The sequence below is a fragment of the Malurus melanocephalus genome, unplaced genomic scaffold (assembly GCF_030028575.1).
Source record: "Malurus melanocephalus ecotype Western Australia unplaced genomic scaffold, MMel_1.1 scaffold_193, whole genome shotgun sequence".
Classification (NCBI taxonomy): Eukaryota; Metazoa; Chordata; class Aves; order Passeriformes; family Maluridae; genus Malurus; species Malurus melanocephalus.
The window spans coordinates 466,691-481,925 of record NW_026623425.1 but is presented as its reverse complement, the minus strand read 5'-3'; the positions used below and the strand labels follow the sequence as shown (position 1 = coordinate 481,925).

Genomic DNA, 15,235 nt, shown 5'->3' with positions numbered 1-15,235 from the left:
AAAACAAAAAGTGCCTGCTTCAGCTAAAACAATTTTTTTTCACCTGGAATAAATATAGGGCAGGTTTTAGTAGTTCTTTCTAACATATCCTGCATTATCAAATTCCAGTTATTGACTGGAATTATAGGAAGTAATGACTGCTTTAGACAGCAGACATGGTGCTTGAGGTGTTTGGCCCTGTGCTTGATGAAATTAGGAAAATCCTGGTTGATGTGACCAGGAAAATCCTACAAATGTTAACTATGTTGAAGGTTTTGATCATTTACAACACATGTTGTAATCTCATTATGGAAATGTACCATATAGTGCCGAGCCTAAGGTCTCACATTTTAMGGAGGGTCAGCTACAACAGGCCATGAATCCAAACAGCTTTTCAAGCTGCAGCTCAATGCTGAGCAAAACAGAGTGACTTCAACAAGGAATCCAAGCAGAATTTTTAATGCATCAGGTCAGGCTGGAGAGAGAACTTTAAATGAAACCAGAGAGCCCTTGGTACTGGGAGGAGACTCAGCATCACAACTGAGAGTTTTCCAAGTGGACACAGGCAGTGGGAGCACCTGCCAAACCCCACGAGATCCTTCTGCTCTCCTTGGTCATGCAATTTTGTCCTTCTGTCTCTGGTGCTCTGCAGATAAACTGCAATTTACCCTTTTCTTAACTCTGTGACTTGTAWCATTCTGGATCTTCAGCAGATGAGCTTTTCCAGCAGGACTAACTGGCCATTTACACCAGTTCTCAGTATAAACAGGACCAGAATAAATTTAAAACAAACAATACCCTAGATTAATATGTTACTTAGGCAAGGATATGCAAGAAAACAGCCTTTGGTAGAAACAGATAGAAACCATAGAAAAGCTAATGATTCCCAATTTAATACAATCTGTATTAAATGTAATTCTGTGCAGGGAAGTGCTATACCCTGATAAAGTATTTCTGGAAAATTTAGGCATAAAACACAGGTAGAAAAATCAAGAGAAAAAGRAGATATTGACAAAATGCAGCTGTTTTGGACTCTCAGGTACTTGCACGCTGCTACAGCAGCATGACAACCAGCAATATTTTACTTTGGATTGTATAAAAAACACATACATCTATCATTCCCAAGTACCTAATACAGAGATTGTTGCCATGGAAAATCTGCACCTCAACATCTACTTTACTAAACAATATAAACTAACAACTGAGGATGCAGCGCCTGTGTAGAAGCAGAACATTGAGGCACTTGGCATCTTCCCAGTCAATGACTGCTTTAAAATGTATTAGTATGGTAATTGTCTCCAAGAACCCTGTAAAACGCACAGAACACAGGATAACAAAGGTTCAAGCTGTGAGACAATCTGGAGGAGCTAATATCCTGCACTAAATATCAACCTGGTTAATTCAGACAAAATACATTCCAACGACCTCCAGCACGCAAAAATGCAGGAGCCAGAGGGCAGAAGGAATGGACTGGTGGCTTTTCTGCACATTAAATCTGCAAATATCCATGTTAAAGAATCATTCTGCATTTGTGGTGTGAATGAACCAATGTCAGAGCGTGCAGAGATTGGGTCCCTCCTTATGGCATTTAGGAAATATAATCACTACTGTATTATTAACTGTGGCATGGATAAACAAMAGGGATTGTATTGAGGGGCTTAAAACATTTAAATAACCCATGAGATTACCACTGTAGTTTAGTTTAGAGTGATCAACTCACCTTACTAAATTTAACTGGGGAGCAGGAATGCTCTAACACCCAGCCACAAAGGGTTAATACAATTAGAGTGAGGRAAGTCTTGTTACTAGAGGACATGTTTTGATTATTAGATCAGATGAAGATAAAGAAGCAATAATTTTGAAAGTATTTCTGTATTGTTTCATTAAGTCATAGAGTATTAAACAATTCCCCCAAGATAGAGGCTGAGAACATTGCTTTAATTTGTGAAACTGTGARGCATTTTTTGTGGAGGCAACCATTAAAATCTCTTTTATTTCAGAAGCAATTCCTCCCTAATCAAACAGGAGATCAACACATCATCACTGAGATTTGGTGCTTTGTACAAGACGTGCCTGGCACAGGCCTTCACTTGCACTTTGGAGGAAAGCAAGTATTTGGAAATATTTTTATAGTTACAACAAATAAGGTTAAAGAGGGTTGAAATGACTAAAACTTTATCAATAGAGGCACTACATCAGACACTATCAACAGAAAGCTAAATACAGAGCATTAGCCAGGCAAGGCTATGAGAAAATGGAAGGAGATTACTGAAATGGAAATCAAAGACTTGCTCTGTCATTTCTGTGATCCTACTTCCTTTGAAGTTAATGGCTAAACTAATACTGACCTCACCAGGAACATGCTTTATTCCAAGAAAATCTGTCAAGTGCAAGGACTCAAGATATTTTCTATCAGGCTTTATGAAAAAGTAAAACAGAAAAAAAAAGTCCCTAATATGGGTGTAGCCAGCAGAATGAGTCCCTCAAAAGAAGGGCAGCTCAATAAAAGTGGTGCCCCCATGGTGACAGGTGGGCAGAAACTGATACTGTCAATTGGTTACATAATGGGTGTCCTTTGCTCCACTGAATTTTCATAAAAATTCTGCAAAGCTGGCTTAAAACACGTACAAAGCACCGCTTCAGCTCGCCTTCCTAACAGATCTCTCTCCTTGTGAATTATGCTCYACCGCAGCAAAACCAGTAACTGCTAAAAAATGTCAGAATTAGAGCAATTCGTAAGAGTTTCAATTGAACATTAAATCATCCTGATAGAGCAAAGCTGCCCACGCCACAGTCAGMGCTGAGTGGGAACTATCAACCTCCTGCTCACAGAAAACTCTCAGACTATCAAACCTGCAGAACTACCAAGTCTTTAATGGAATAGATAAATTTATCTTGTTTACACTTTGGAGCTCAGAGATGGTGGAACAATGAAGGAGACAGGAGTCACAGGAAACTGATTCATACCCCACGTCAGGAAACATTTCTCATGCTCGCTCAGAGATCAGARCTGTGTGGGCTCTGCACAGGGAGAATGAAGCTGCCCAAGAGAGAGGTAAAAGGGTCACTAAGAAAATTCTAACCTCGTCTTTGTGGTTCTAGTGCAGTGCTGCTAATATGTAAATGAGTGTAGGGCCAGGCTGCTAATTATAAATGGGAATTATTGTTCAGCAAAGACACAGTTAAAAATAATTAAATGGCTATTGAAGCTAGAAGCCTTCTCCATGTCCTGATTTTACTTGTTTCTATGCCCTAAATGATAGACTTCCCATTCCCAATGGAGAGAACTGGAGGGGGTAGCAGGTAAATTCGAAGATAAACCAGTTCCTGGCATATCTTCAATATCAATCACTGGAATGGGAATTACAAGTCTGAAAACCTAAGAGGGATTTTCTGTGCCTTTTCAGTTCAACTATTTCATTACATATCCATGGTCCATGTATGTTGGGGTTTGGTGGTGATTTTAATCCTAAAGGTAGCCTCATTCTGTAAAAAATACATTTCAAACCAATAAGAATTGGGCCATTTAGAATTAAAAAAAAATCCTGTGATCATTTAGAAAACAATACATCCACGGGGGTGTAATGAGATGGGCTTTAAAGTCCCTTCCAACCCAAACCATTCTGTGAATTCAGCCACAACCCAAAGAAGCCAGTGGCTCAGAAGCACAGGAAACTCACACCAGCAAACTCYAAAATCATCATCTCAGTGATCTCCTCTGAGCAGAACTGAGCCTTACTTTGAGTGTGCTGTTCTTGGCCGTCAGCTGCTGCTCGAGCTGGGAGATTTGGCTGCTGGAGTTCTCCCTCAGCTTGGTGAGGCTGCCCTGGAGTCTCTGGACATCTTCAACGAGCTGGGCAATCTCCCGCTCCTTCGCAGCCAGTTCCACTTCCAGGCTGGAGCGTGTCAGCACCTCGATGGCCTGCTCCTACAGGGAGAAAAGGATCAGACCACCAAAATTTAAAAAAAAAAAAGGCAACAAACCTAAATTCAGGGCTGTTTGGCATTAGGTKGCACAAGAAGCAGACAATTCCTAAATCTGGGACTCCTGTGATTGACATTGGGAGTCTGGAAGATGAAAAATTCCTACACCCCAGGACAGCTCTCGGGAAAAAACAGGGATAACAGAGGGAATAAATTTCCTTATTTCATAAATGCACTGGAAAGATGCAGCCGTGAAAGTCAAAGGATTCTATTTAGATCTATTTATTATTAATAGCCCAAATGCTTTGACAACTATGAAAATCTGTGCTTACAAAATACTAATCAGATAAAATATTCTGAAGTAATGGAGCAGAATTTCTTAATCAGGAACGGCAGAGCCATGTGCCTGTGGCTCTCTGCATGCACACTGCACGTTTCAGGCAAAATTGTCAAAAATTGCCCCAAACTGCTAYTTCCAATGAACTTGCTCCTCACATGAAAATCGTTCATGTTAACATTATTGCACGAATCSCTCCGTGGGGAAGGAGACAGATGTGACAGCTCTAAGACAAGGCCATTCTCCCTTTGGTCACCATTTTCAGAAATTCCCTTTCCTAAATCTTCCTTCTTTCTGCTTCCCACAGCTGTAAAATCTGTCCTCAAGTCTGAAACTTCCTCTCTGGACTGACTTCCTGGGAGAACAAGGAATTGRAGAGGACAGAGAGGTCCAGAAGAAGGCAGATCCATTCAGAAAAGATAATAGAGACTAATTGTACCATCTCTGCCTTCTTTTGTGCTGGGAGATCAACAGCTGTGATGCACTGGGGAGCTCCAAGCCTCCTCCATGAGAAATAGATGGAAACCCTTGAGCCTGTGTGGGGAGCACGAGGCAGCCAAACCAGGGGCACCCATTCCTTAAAGAGCCCAAAATGCATCTCACAAAGGTTAATGACTGTTCCTCAGAAGCACCAGTGAAGGAGGAGRGAATCCACTTAGCAGCAGGGAGATGATGATGGTGAGCACAAAACCAAAGATCTGTGGTGAAAGAGCTGAGAGTTCACCCCACTGACACCCCGATAACTGAAGATGACGCTGCARCAGATTGAAATACTCTCCATACCCTCTTTTCTGGGAATACAGGAACACAAAATCCCCTCTTCCACATCTTCTAAACATTCAGCTTGATTCTCAGTGACTACACCCCGCTGCACTCACAGAAAGCTGCATGTACGAACAGCAGTTAACAACGCTCTCCTATTACACTGAATTATACTTTTAACTTGAAAAAACCTCTAATTTGCTTGCATGAAACATCACAAGTTGTATAATCATCTGCTGCTTGTGCCTATTGAGACTAGAACGTAGAGTCTGAAATAAGATAGATAATGATCATTTTCATCCTGCAGTAGTTGTCATATTAAATATAAATGAAGTGCAGAAGTACTATTAAATACAAGAAAGACCTAATGTTAAAATAATGATAAGACTAGGACATGAGATAGGAAGAGGCAGGTAATTCAGAGTTACAAGTGATATTCAGGCTTTTTATTTTTTGTTTTGCAGCCTGCTTGTCTATCTTTTGACTTCTCTGAGAAAACACTGGGTTGTATTAATAGACAACCAAACAGATCTGGAGGACTTACGGTTTGTTACTCGTTCTCAGCAAATGATTTTTAAAGAAAACCATGTGTTCCTCTGCTATCAGTGTCAAGCAYGTATAAGGCTTGCAAGGAGAAAAAAAAGCAGTGATTTCTTTTGTCTGTTAAATCTGCTGCTTAGAAGAAGACTAAATTTCACTTAATTGCATATTTACATTTAAATACTCCTATTTCTCCTTTGGCAAACAAAAATCAAAATCATCTGGCTGCTCATCTGTGATACCTGTTCACCCAGGGCCAGCTGGAGCCCTGGAACAGCCCCCAGTGCCTGCAGGTCCCAGCAGCAGCCTTGGCTTTATGCAGAACCACAAGGACGAGGCAACAAGCAGGAGTGCAGGGCATCTTTTCCATTTTCCAAGGCTTTATAAATGTAATTCTCAGTTTAGATATACCTAGTGAAAACTGGAGTGTATCAAATTTATTTCCAGTTTCTCTGACAGCCCAGACACGCAGTGAGGAGAGGCAGGGTGGGCAGGGAGCTCTGGGGTCCCTCAGGATGGAGCCCCACACCTCAGGGCTCTCCATGTGCTGATGGCCACTATGGCTCTCTTGCTGCCTCTATTTCCCCTCAGCCACGTGAAATCATTTCTGGGAGCTGTGCTGTCCACCTGGGCCGGGGAGTGATGGATCACTGTGGAGCCAAGTGACCTCTGTCCTTCCCGTGGTCTCCTCCAGCCACCAACCCCCTCAGAAGCTGAACCCCACCACGATCCCAAAGGAACACCCTTCCCTTGCAGTTAAAATACGGCTTCAAACAGCTATTTTTATAGCTGTGGGCATAAATTGCGAGAGCTGTACTGCAGGAATGTCAGAAACCTGTAAGAGTCAGTAAATATTTTCTCTCACCACATCAGGTGCCTTCTGGATCTGCGTAGCGAGTTGGAGAGATTTGTTAGCTGATGAGAGCTGCTCCCTTAAGGTCTCTGCCTCTCTCTGAGCCACCTCTGCCCTCTGAAGGAAATGAAAAGGGGTGAAAAGAGAAAGTACATTCAGTTTAACAACTGACAATTATTACAAGAACATTCATCAATTCATGCCTGACTGAATATAATTGATTTTCCTAAACACTCAACCTAATAAATGTTAGAAAAAAACATAGAATGTGATGGATTTTTATTTTAAACAGTACAAGGAAGAAATAATTGAGCGATTATGACAGTAATTTAACGCTAGGAGCAAGGAATCCCCTGCTGATACTAATGCTGCGGCCCACTGAATTTCCCAGACTGAATAAATACAAGTGGAAATGGAGTCTTTTTATTCAATTTCTTTCTATTCTCATAGACCAAGCAGATTTTATTGCAAGGCTCCTCATGGGAATAATTCTCACGGGTAAATGCTGAATTAAAAGATATCCTGACCACTCTCTCAAACACACATACAAYGTTGAGGGCTGTCTTTCTGCAGTGATTATTCCCTAAAACATGAATTGTTAAGATTCTGTTCTTTCAGCAGGTYTATTTATTCAACAATATTTAACCCTAAAGTGACAATTTTGCACAGCTCAGTTCCCAGCTGCTGAGGATTTATGCAATAGCTGATAAGCCTCTGACTTGGCCACTGGTCAAAATTCCCATCTAAATATTGAGTAATAATAGAAAGGAGAAAGGCTGAACGATGAGGAAAAATTGTCTGTACGAGAGTTTGGGTAGAGACAGATGGATCAGTAACTTCAGGCAATAAATAGCAGCAAAGTCCTTTTCAGAACTGTCTGTAAGCTTCTGTTAGAAATGGAACAAAACCTGGTTCTTTTACAATAGACACTCCTCCTGGCAAGAAYGTCTTTTCTCTTTTAAAGAAAGAAGTATTTTATTGTTATAAAACCACAGTGCTTTCCTCCTTTAATAACCACTGCTTTTTGCCTGGGCTACTCCATGGAAATCATGCTGTGCTTTGAGAAAATAGCCAAAATAATTTTCTATCTCCACTTCCAAGACCTACCACCAATTGTACCAAATCCATCAGCTGCCTCCAGAGAAGGTCAAAACTTTTCTTGACCAGATGATCCAGCGGATTCTTTCATTTATAGAATGATAAATTCCCACTGCCATTTTTAAGCCACCAAAACTGCCACATTTTGTGTGCCAAACTCCTTGCTAATCCTTTGGAAAACTTAGTAGTGAATGCAGAGCATAGGGCAAATAAAAAGCCTGTCGTGAATATAAAATTATAGTGAATATAGAAGGTATAGCAAATATATAAATTAGAGTAATATAAAATCGATAATGAATATAAAGCCTATAGCAAATGTAAAATCTATAGCAAATATAAACTCCACAGTGAATATAAGCCCTACAACCTGGTGTGTGTGGTCTCTGACTTGCTCCCCAGTCAAAGCAGACTCTGCATGTTTAATCAATGAGTAAACTAACAGCAATCAAATACTAAACRCATCATCTGCACTATTTGCTCACAACATTGTATTAAATGATTTTGCATAGGTTCTACAGCTGTAATTAAAATGTGATTGTAAAAAGTACAGTGACGTGGCTCCAATAATCAGAGCAGGGGACACAACCTATTGTGTGCTTGGAAAACACAGAAACAGCAGTAAAAGAGGCAAAAAAMCAGGGATTTATGTTGTTTATGCAGCTGGATAATATCAGGATAAATACTGAGCTAACCATACACATTGAGATAAATTATTTTCTGGTACTTTATTAGATGTGCAGCTACATCTATTGATCTAATAACTGCAGAACAACTCCAGCAAAGCAGGACAAGTTACTACACTGTGGCACTTGCTCTTCCATCTACTGCTGGATAAGTAATGGGTTTTGCAGCCTTGAGCAATTCTGCTGATGGCTTCCATTCAGCGCAGCATTGTTTGGAGAATCTATTCAGCTCGCATGCGAGCAAACCACAGAGGATATTGCTAATAGGTGGTACATCTGCATATACAGTGAGCTGTCAGCTGCCCTTTCTGCACAGCCTCCCCAGCCAATTCCCAACACCTGTTGTGATCCTCGCAATAATAGCAGACAAGATTTCATACTAGGCATTGTTAAAAATACATCAGCACAAACTCTGGGCAATTCTATTTGGGAAATACTGGTCAATTTTCCCCTTTTTTCCTCCCCTWTCATAGAATGGAAGCTTTTTAAGAGCCAGAATTACAGATGTGCTCAGTGTCTGGAAAGCACTTTTGGGTGCTGTTGCAATATAAATTATAAATGGCCCACAGAACCCTGTTAAAAGAATGGTAGTTTCAAATTTGAGCACTTAAAAGTTTGGAAAAGCCAAGCCTGAGGTCGGTGCTCAGCCACCCCTGGGAAGGTTTGGGAGTGGGATGGCACCACCCAGGACCTGCTGGGGTTTTTCCTAATGAGATCCCCTACTCCATCCAGCTCTGAGAGGAACATGGCTTGGTGAGAGCATCTTCAGCTTTGTCCTCTTGTTCTGTGTGTGACCCCTGCACTTCATTTGCTCTGAGCTAATCCCACTCTCCTCTGCCGATGGGCTTAATCCCTTCCCCAAGGAAGCTGTGCTGCACCACCAAACGATCTGAGTGCTTCAGGATGTTAATGAATGCACTGGCACAAGCCCTGTTTGGAGCTATTTGGGTTCCTGGAGCCCCTGGCACAACTCCTTGCACGGCAGCGYTGGCTGGAGGCTCCCAGCCTGGCAGGAGCTGCCTCTGCCCGTTCCTGCACCGAGACCCCGCGCGGCGCCTGGCGTGCTGCTCCCCTGCCAGCCCCTCTGGCTTTGCCTCTTCCACTCCCACCCCTCTCTGCTCATCACTCTGTCCCCTTCCTAATTCATTTTGGCTGCTGGAAGCACCATTTCTGTCCTTGTGCTTCGCGGMGCCTTTAGCTGCAGGCAGGCGCAACCCGGCTCGTACCTCGCACGACCTAATGAGTGCTCACAAACTTCCAGAAGGAGCCTCACCCCCACGATTTCCTCCTTYCTCTTCTCCTCCTTCCTCTTCTCCTTGCTGCTTCCTCTCCAAATGTCCTCACAAARGGTCCTCCAAGTGTCCCTGTCCCGGTGTCTCTCCCCACTTTCTCCTCATCACAAACCCCTCTCCTGTTCCAGCTCCCATGTCGATGTCTCCAGTCGTGGCAGGGGCAGCCTGGGGAGCGTCTCCRCTCCCTGTGCCCCCACAAAACCTTACATCACATCCCAAAAAAGCAAAACCTGGCTGGTGAACATTCCCCCAGCTGGAGAAGTGACAGACTGCAGTGTGCCTTGGACAGGCACCGACAGCAAAGCCTGAACAAATTCAAACCAGATTCTGCTCAGTTTCTCTGAACTCTTTTTTGCAGACTCTTATAGGCTGGCCAAACTTGGGGCTTTTTTTTTAATTATTATTTTTTAAATTTTTCTATGTGAAGCAACAGAAGATACAACCCTGAGAAAAAAGCGAACCCTCCCTCCTCAAACCTTCTAATAAATCTGGGCACAGCAGGCTCCTCACCAAAACAGCAAGAAAAAACTCTTAACATGTGGGGGAAATGTGGGGATTTTCTTTTTTTTCCTGATCTTGTTTTTAAAAATGGTTGAACAATTTTTCCTGAAGTAAGAAAAAAGAGCAAAGCCAGAACAGGAGCTCAGYAGAAAAAATGGGTAAACCTGAGGAATCTTGCACAACTGGGAGCCACTGGAAAGTTCACAGTTTGTGTGGAACCATCCCAGTTCAGCTACGAAATACACAGAGATTCACAGAATCMTGGCATGGTTTGGGATGGAAGGAACTTTAAAGCTCATCCTGTTCCACCCTTGCCATGGCAGGGACACTTTCCGCTGTCCCATGCTGCTCCAAGCCCCAATGTCCAGGCTGGCCTTGGACACTTCCAGGGATCCAGGGGCAGCCACAGCTTCTCTGGGCACCCTCTGCCAGGGCCTCCCCTCCCAGGGAGCAATTCCTGCCCAATATCCCATCTATCCCTGCCCTCTGGCACTGGGAAGCCATTCCCTGTGTCCTGTCCCTCCATCCCTTGTCCTCAGCCCCTCTCCACCTCTCTGGGAGCCCCTTCAGGCACTGGATATGCCATAGCACAGCTGCTTTCCATCAGTCAGCACTAAAACTCTTAATTTCTTACTCCCAAATCCTATGCACAGCCTAAAGAAAACCCCTCAATGACCAGTGACAGKCACACTCTTAGCCTTGGTGAAGCTCATGCAAATCCAGTGTTGCCTAAAATCCTATTTTTCAAGATAATTCAGTCCTACAATTCCTCCAAATTCCTATGCTGCTGATTTCTAGTACAGAACTACCTCACTGCTAACAAAATATTTCAAAATACTTCCATTTTCCTTCATCCTGCAGGTAAATATTGTACTGCTCACAGCGGAGCCAGGAGGTCACGATTGTAACGCTGCCGTGTGCTTTCCAATTAAAAATAGAAAAAAAACCCTTACACAATATATCCAGTTTAAATTATTCTCCTTGTTTCCTGACAAGATAATGAATAGCATGAACCGAGTGCTCTTCTACTTACAGTAAAATGTTAATTTGATCAAAGACCAGTGGTGTGAACAGCAAAATGAGATACTTATGTGAAAAAAAAATGTATAACCTTTCCCTTAAAGTTCCAGCAGCCAAGTGATATTTCCTTATTCYGTGCTAAATTCAGTGCTGTGTGTGGGAAAATCTTCCTATGGGCGAGGAGTGGGYATTATCACAAGTAATTCTGCTGCAGTTAATGAGCCTGGTTATGGCAGCAATCACCACGCTTGGAGCTGACATTCGGACTTGCAAGCTGCTGCAAAAGCTGTGTTTTTTCAGAGTACAACATCAATTAAAACATGCTGCTTCAATGTGCTTTAATTTTCTAACTTTTCTCATATAAAAAATTGCTATAAAAACCCTTTAGATGGCCCTAGCTGGTGCAGAACAGCAGCAAGGYTAGCAGAACATCAGGGACATGGAAGATTTTTCAGGGCTCTGCACCTATTTTTTCCAACAATGGAGAATTACATGAGAAAAAAAAAAGAAAAAAACTCCCCCAACCAGAAGAGGTTGGRTTGTCTTCATTCTTGTCTTCAGGCTATTGCACTTTCCTCTGAGTGCTGAAAAGCTGCCAGATAAATGTATTCCCAACTGATAGCCAGACATTTGCAGGAAACCGGGTTTGTATGAAAATAATATTAACCATGTTCTGCCTTCACACAGAACTTCTCTGTGCAAGGATCCCAATGCCCTTTGCAAAGTAAATGTTATTATTCCCATTTTACAGACAGTGAAACCCCAGGATTAAGTGAATAACTTCATCTACCATGAAGCAGTGTGACTTAATYGSATCCATGGGATGGTTTGGGTAAGAAGGGACCTTAAAGATGATCCAGTGCCACCCCTGCCATGGCAGGGACACTTTCCACTGTCCCAGGGTGCTCYAAGCCCTGTCCAGCCTGGCCTTGGACACTGCCAGGGATCCAGGGGCAATTCCACAGGGCGATGGCCCACAATGAAAGCATCCAGCTCGCTGCCAAGGCAGTGAGAAATAAACCCAAATCCCCTGGCAGCGTCTGTGTCAGCCTTGGTGCAGTGCAGGACTTGTGGCAGGATGAATTCCCATCCTCACGGAAGTGCAAACCCAAGGATGCCCTGTCAGGGGTGAGGTGGAGCAGAGCAAACCSCCCCAGCACCAGCACTACCTGTATTGTGTTGCACTTGTGCTGCTGCGTGAAAAGGGGAATTTATTCCATCTGCTGCTCAAAAACATACATATTTTATGGCAATCTCACTTAGCAGGAGTATCTTTTCAAACCATTTTCCAATGTGATTTGCTGGAGACAGGAAGGTGCCATACCCAAGGAAATAAAAAATAATCTTGAGAGCGGCATTTCTGCTAAAACACCCTGGTGAGGTTTTCTCTCTACTTTTATAGCTGACACTGTTTTATGTATTTTAGTGGCAGTTTGGCTCMAAAAAATGCTTAAATTCACTAACCCTTCCTCTATAGACTTTAAAACCCAACACTACATTTCTGTGGAATAAATGGTATTGATCCAGTCYAGATTCTTTAATAAATGCTTCTGTATTTTAGAAAGTACTGTTTTCTTGATTTATTGGTATCAGAAGTTTCTATATTTGACTTTCWTTCCCCAGAAAAAAATAAGAAGTAGAAATCTGGGAGCACTATCAGCACTGTGAAGATGGAAAGAAATCCAATGGCAACATTTCGTTTTTCCAAAGGGAGAACATCAGAAAAAATAAACTAATWCTTCTTCTATAGCTTACACAAGATAGTCCACATACACACACAAAAAAAGTCTCATGTCCTCTTTCTCCTACCACTCTCAAAATCTAAGGATAATCTATACTCGAGTCTGCATTTCAATTCTATTTCCTCCTCTTTCAGATTAAAATAAATAACCCAGGATCAAACAACCCAAACCAAAGTTCTTCTCTTGTTTTATAAGAAAAAAAAACAACCCTTTTTTCTTTACAGGAAGCCCATTAGATTTTATTTTTCTTTTACTATGGAATCAATGTATAAAGGCAGAAAAGAGATCTCGACACATCAATGACACAAAGCCACAAATTTAGATTCAATATTAAAACCTTAAAACGAGCCTTGCTATCATTTAAAAAATTTAACACTCCAAAATATTTCTATTTTCACAACCTAGGATTTATTCTTTGCAGCAGAAATCTCTGTTTTTCTCAGACACAACTGGATGATTCCAGGTTTCTGGAKGAAGCACAGAAACAGAACAATAATTCATTTAAATAAATTTGTCGTCCCAAAAGATKCGTGACTTTGCTGCCATAAACATTTACTGGGAAGGTGTAAACTTGAAAAGGTACAGGAAAGTGCCAACCATAAATATTTGTCTAAAATAAACAGTCACACAACTGTAACTGCTGTGAGTGCAGAAAAGTATACTGGAGCTTCATTAACTTCCCTGATTGGAAATTAGAATATTCTGGGAATCAAACAATAAAAAATTCAAAGATGCTGTATCCCAAACTATGATAAATCATTTATTTTGACAAGTACGGGTAGTTTAGTTTTAATTATTTATTCTTATACTTCGTAGCATATCAGAAAATATGCAGTGATTTATTGTGCAAAATGAAATCTTAATAAAACGAGTCCCTTCCCCAAACTACAGCATTATTAAATCTTCATGGAAATGCAGGGGGGAACTCGTGGGTTACRTTATCAAGTTTTGCCATTGAGCTGCTGGGTTAATAAAGTGAAAAGGAGCTGTTCCTGTGGTGTTTGGCTCCCTCACTCCTGCACAGCCCTGAGCACTGAGTCCCACCCTGAGGATGAGGAGCGGATTGGACAGGGTTTTGGCTCTCCTGCTGTTTGGGAGGTGCTGCAGCTGAATCTTTTACTGTGAAACCAATGGGGTTTGGGCTTCAGACCTTACACCCCTCCTACAGCCCCGTGTCAGGAGCAAACGGCTCCTCCCGAGGCAGGTGCAGATGGACCAGACATTTTAATGCACTGTTCTTGCCCTTTTTTATACACAAAAAGCTCTCAGGACCTTCAGACAGAAGGGTTACACCCAGCTCTCCCTCCCAGTGGGTGTAACTTGGTGTATTCTGAGCCTTGTTTGTCAGAATGGCCCAGCCCTGCCATAAAACCCCACTCCAGATCCCAAAAGAACACACAGAGCACGTGGGTGAGCAGCTGAGGGAGAAGGGACTGTCCCCAGTCCTCATGTCCAGCACCCATCTCTGCCCCAGTGAGGGATTCATTCCTCCCACTGCTTGTTTTGTGGGGAAATTCAGTTTAGAACTTGTGTTAATGACACAATGGAGAGGGAGAGAGCTTTGGGGTCACTGCCCCTCCTCTCTCAGCAGAAAACTGCAAAGCTCAGTGGGATTTAAAGGCAATTGTTTTGATGAGCCAGTAATTYCTTCTGGGGATGGCATCACGCAAAATTGCCCAGAAAGCTCCTGTTTTAAAAAACTTGAGGATCCAAGTGAGGAAAAGCACTGGGACAAGAGAGGGGATGGAGCTGAGGATGAGAATGGCCCCTGCTTCGCCCCAGCAGGACAGGGAGGTGGGAGTCACAACATCAGCTCTGTTCCTGTGGGTTTTATCATTTTTTATGGACACCTGGACCATAGGGAGTTCATCCACCCTCTCATTCCTGCAGAACCAGAGAGGGAAAGACACTCCCCACCTCTCAGGAGTTATCACACAGAGGAAGGAGAGTTCTGAAGTGCCAGCTCTGAATTTCAAAAGGGCAGTAACTGAGAAAGCCATTTTCAAGAAATGTCAGATATTTAAAAATTCACAGTATTTTTTTCCCCCACATTTTCAGTGGAAACATAGATTTCTGCTCTGAATCCCAGCTGTCTGGGTCAGTGCTAATTCCAGAGCAGCACAACATCACATCCAAATCAGCGAGGCAGTCCGTGAGCAAAGCAGGAGTCATGCTGAGCACTACTCTTTAAAGGTAGCCTTAATAACGGGGAATGAGCACTTACTGAAATGGTAAAAGGAAATGTTAATTTAACTATTAAATACATAATTAGGTTAAGTACTTGTTTCTGCAATTGTAACACTTCAGCCTGATGCAAACTCACTTTCTGGCCTGTGCAATAGATTTAATTTCTTCCAATATTTTTTTTTTCAGCTACAATGAGGTAAAACACAGGAATTGCTGCTACAAAGATTAGTCAGATATGATTTATCGAAGTGTTTTATAAAGGCAAAGCATCACACAAGGCAAGGATTCCATGGGGATGTTTCAGCAAATGAGCTCAG

General features: G+C 42.3%; 1 protein-coding gene across 7 annotated transcripts in view; it reads right to left on the bottom strand.

Moving 5' to 3' along the window:
• Positions 1-15,235, bottom strand: part of CUX1 (cut like homeobox 1) — a 269,606-nt gene that overhangs the window by 81,466 nt on the left and 172,905 nt on the right. For all 7 annotated transcript variants that reach the window (XM_057373313.1, XM_057373315.1, XM_057373314.1 and 4 more), the window contains exons 10-11: positions 6,408-6,512; positions 3,719-3,907 (exon numbers count right to left, since the gene is read on the bottom strand). In XM_057373313.1, the coding sequence (XP_057229296.1) occupies positions 3,719-3,907; positions 6,408-6,512 (294 nt within the window). The remainder of the gene's footprint in view (positions 1-3,718; positions 3,908-6,407; positions 6,513-15,235) is intronic.